The 4,080-nt window shown below is 34.8% G+C and overlaps 1 protein-coding gene across 3 annotated transcripts in view; it reads right to left on the bottom strand.

Annotated features, from left to right (window-relative positions):
- The window catches only part of LOC106535020 (anoctamin-1), a gene marked incomplete at its 5' end in the record, with an annotated part of 23,343 nt that overhangs the window by 17,667 nt on the left and 1,596 nt on the right, over positions 1-4,080 (bottom strand). For all 3 annotated transcript variants that reach the window (XM_014031873.1, XM_014031875.1, XM_014031874.1), the window contains 3 exon segments: positions 1,315-1,426; positions 3,215-3,416; positions 3,535-3,603. In XM_014031873.1, the coding sequence (XP_013887327.1) occupies positions 1,315-1,426; positions 3,215-3,416; positions 3,535-3,603 (383 nt within the window).

Below are 4,080 nucleotides of genomic sequence, written 5' to 3'. Positions count from 1 at the left end.
TGTGTGTGTGTGTGTGTGTGTGTGTGTGTGTGTGTTTAACAAATATTTCAATAAAACAACTATAGAAATGCAAATGTACACAATACAATATATGTATTTGTACTGTCAGTTTAACTTTACAAAATATTTTGTTGTGAACTACAATAATTTTAACATCAGTAAAAAACAAAAAATATATAGTTCAGGTCACAAAGAATTGTTTAATTAATTTATTTTTATCACAAAGAATTATTCTTCAGTTTCACAATGATGCAGGCTGTATCTGAAGCTGACCCACAGCTGGCACACGTTTTCTTTCTACTTTTTTTTCTGGAAATGTAAAACAACAACACACAAATACTGGATGTAGAAAATATCTGAATAAACCTGTCTGACAAAGTGACTATTTATGTTTATGGTGCTCAACCATTAAATTTTTACTGTCTGTAATTAGTGAGTCTACGTCATAATTTCTGAATTATTATGCAGTCTAACTAGTCAACAATCCAATAAAGTCCATATTTTAAATGTTTAATGTCAGTAAACTATATATTTGACAACAGATAAAATCGATTTTAAATAAAGTTAAACATGAACATTGAAGCTTTTTAATGTTAGCATACAGGTTTTACGATTAAAATAATTAATTTTGGTTAAATATGTATAATATTTACCTGTGAAACATAACCCTTTAGGCTCTTGTAAATGTGTTGTAACACTCTGTGTAGTTTATAGCAAAGTATTTGAACCATTTGTACATTTATAAAGCATTTGTTTTCACTGTGCTACGTTCTTCTCATTGATTTCAATGGTTAGCGTTAGCTCAATGCATAAAAATCTCCCTTGTGAAGCCACGCCCAGGTCACGTGACGCCCAATCCAGTAATATACATTAATGACTGTACTACTATATATACTGTATGTTTATTATATGTTTTATTTAAACAGTGTAAATTCAGATATAATGGGGTTGGTTGGTGATTTAAAAAACATTTAGCTTAGAACTGCACTGAATCCAATTATACTTTTTCAAATCGTTATATATCTTTTCAGAACAAAAGCAGTTGAATGTTTTGGCATTATAAGAGTGAGAACATCAGAAAGCACCCTCCTGAGTGATGTTGGAGTAAAACGGGCCGGCATAAAAACAGCATTTTAAACTAAAACGCTTATCATTTTAGCAGGATTAAATGCCAACAGGTATTTTCATTGTCCAATCACATAAACCCATTTCATATCCAGTTACAGAGAACGTATTCATTCTGACCCAGTTATGATTTAGTCCATCACAGTCAGGTTGTGCTTCAAAACCCAAACTGATGAAGATGAGACAAACCTTCCTCTGAAGAAAGCGATGTAGATGATGGGGGTGAACGCATTTACAAACTTGAGAACGAAGGTCTTAAAGATGAGCCGTTCTTCAAAACTTTTCTCAGTCTTTGGCACCTCTAAAAACAAATACTTTTTATGTTATCTGTATTTTATTCATTTAAGTTATTATGAAAAAAGAACTTGACTTTAGTAGATGACAAACAGATAAACAGGAAGAAGTGTAGATAGCTCATTAACCTTCTCATCTAAATATTGTTTCTGAACTATTTACTTCATTTTCCTTCACTTTGAAACCAGAATTCTGAATTTTTATATACATATAAATGCATTTACACCCTTTGTATTATTTGGTTTTAATTCATACAGTCATTATATAACAAGAAACAAAACCAGAGGATAAAATCAGTTTTTTTTTTAGTTATTACTGTTTAAACAGTCATTAACCCTTTCACAAGTAGAAACAGAAAACAGACCAGGCATGGAGGCTTCGGTGCCTATAAACACTTCCCGCTCCTTCCAGTTGCTTTATGTCTTTATTGCTGTCAGAAATCATGAAAAATATGAAATGCTCTTTTTGACGAAGGTGTAGCCTGCTTCACTCGTTCTCTCTTCTGATAAAAAGGAGTTAAAAACATTCACATCTCTGTTCTATGGGAAATCTGCAGACAGATCTGCAGAAGTCCTTAAAAATGTTGGTCAGTGAGGCTGGATCATTTCTGTCTCGTGTCAAAACAAACAGATTATTAGAATAGGGTCAGCGTCACACTACAAGAAAATCATGCCGATTTTTGCCCTTCCGACAATCTTAAGGAAGTCCAGATTATCGTGATGGGTCTAAAGATAATCATAGCAGATCTTCCTGCCGTGGGTGGTGAGTTAAGAGTGATCTAGTCGGCTCGGAAAGACGTCGGGACCGCTCCGACCTCCAGTCTGGGATATTCAACATGTTTGACTTTTTGGCCCGATATCATAGTGTGTGTAGTGTTCACCCGAGCTCTCAGACTGATGAATGAGACGTGTAGCCAATCAGAAAGCGAGGTGACATAAACAAATACAGAAGACAAATAAACTGTCATGACTCAGCAGAAAGTCTGTTGGATGTTAAAAGTCCTATGGAATTGTTTTTCCTCTGGTAAAAATAGTCCACAAACAATCAACATTGTTTCTTTCTTGTTGCAAATGTTTATTTACTCTGAACTCACGTCTCTCTGGAGGTCACGTGAGATTTTTCCTCGGACATCTGAATTCTCGCGAGATTTCAGGAAGTCTCACATGATTTAACATCTGACATCTGAATGTTCATGACTGAAATATTTTTTTGTGTGTGGTGTGTTGTCTCTTGCCGTGCGGCTGTTCACCACTCACTGTAGGACCAAACCTGGTAGATCCATGATTTTTTATCCTCATGTGTGGGCTCTATCAGTCTTTGAAAATCAGCCGACTGCTTTAAAATCTTGTAGTGTGACTCAGGCCTAAGCTGAATGGAGCAACACAGCGATGTGGCTTCACCTGTTTATATAGTGTCTCTTAATGACTATAATATTCATGTTTTATTCCTGTTTGCTTAACCTTTTTACTTGTTTGTGCTTTATCCTGTTTGTCTTTAATTTGTTGCATATATTTGCCAGGGTTCACAGTTTATTCAATTTATTTCATTTCATGATAACAAAATCTATAGGTAACACATGTTTGATTTTTTTAACTCACATATTTTTAGTGTGTGAGAGAATTAAAGTATGAATAGCTGGAAACGTTTGTAAACTTGATTAAACTCATTATAACTGTACGTGCATCACTAAGAAGCTGCAGTTTGACACATCAAGTGAACCAGATGTCAGTTTGTTGATGTAAACCATCTATATGTTGGAAGTTCTACAGCTTTCTCCTCACTTTGTTTCTCTTACCCAGAACAGTGAGCCATCGGGCCACAGCTCCGTAGACTTCATCCAGAATGAGGATGACCACCAGGTTGATGATGGCAGCGGTGGTTTTTACTGTCAGCTGTATGTGGTTTCTGGAGATTTGACTAGAACTCATGTGAAGAGCAGCTTTGGTGGAGATTCGGTACAAGATCACACCAAACACAATGGCAAACGTTACGCCGATCTGACAGTGAAGGATTATAGAAAAAAACACAACGTGAAAAACAAAGGTAATAGATTTCAAAGGCTTTTCCACAAAGCTTAGATTTTGTGCATTATGCAGTAAGTCTAACTTTACTCACCATTAACAGGATCATAACAAGATTTGTCATGTAGGCAGGCAGGCGATCTCCACATGTGAGCTTTTCAATCTAGAAAATAAAACTGTTTTTGATAAATGCAGTGTAAAAACGTGGATGCTAACATATTTACTATTAATATAAATGTTGAAAATCCAAAAGCGTGGAAGCTAACTGGTGTGTAAAAGCAAGACTCTGAAAATGTGTGTATTTGACGAAGTCAATTAATTGATGTGATTGATCACATACTGTATGTGTGTTGGTTTAATCTAACAAGCTTTTTGAACACAGGAGAGACAAACATTTAACTGTTTTCTGTGAACAGAAAGTCTGATTTTTATTATGAATATCAAAAAGGCACAGAAAGAACGTGTTTGGCATTAGAGTGTTAGCATCCTGGCATTTTTTTCTTAATTTTACATACCTCAAACTTATTTTCAAAACGGAAGAACTCTGAAGTACAGTTAAGGGAAAATGAAAGATTTTCAGTATCAAGACTAAAAAAGAAATAATAATGCACAAAATATTTACAGTAAACAAACATTAGAC

Source organism: Austrofundulus limnaeus, unplaced genomic scaffold (assembly GCF_001266775.1).
Source record: "Austrofundulus limnaeus strain Quisiro unplaced genomic scaffold, Austrofundulus_limnaeus-1.0 Scaffold1340, whole genome shotgun sequence".
NCBI lineage: Eukaryota > Metazoa > Chordata > Actinopteri > Cyprinodontiformes > Rivulidae > Austrofundulus > Austrofundulus limnaeus.
The sequence above is the reverse complement of the archived record's forward strand: the minus strand, read 5'-3'. Positions and strand labels throughout refer to the sequence as shown.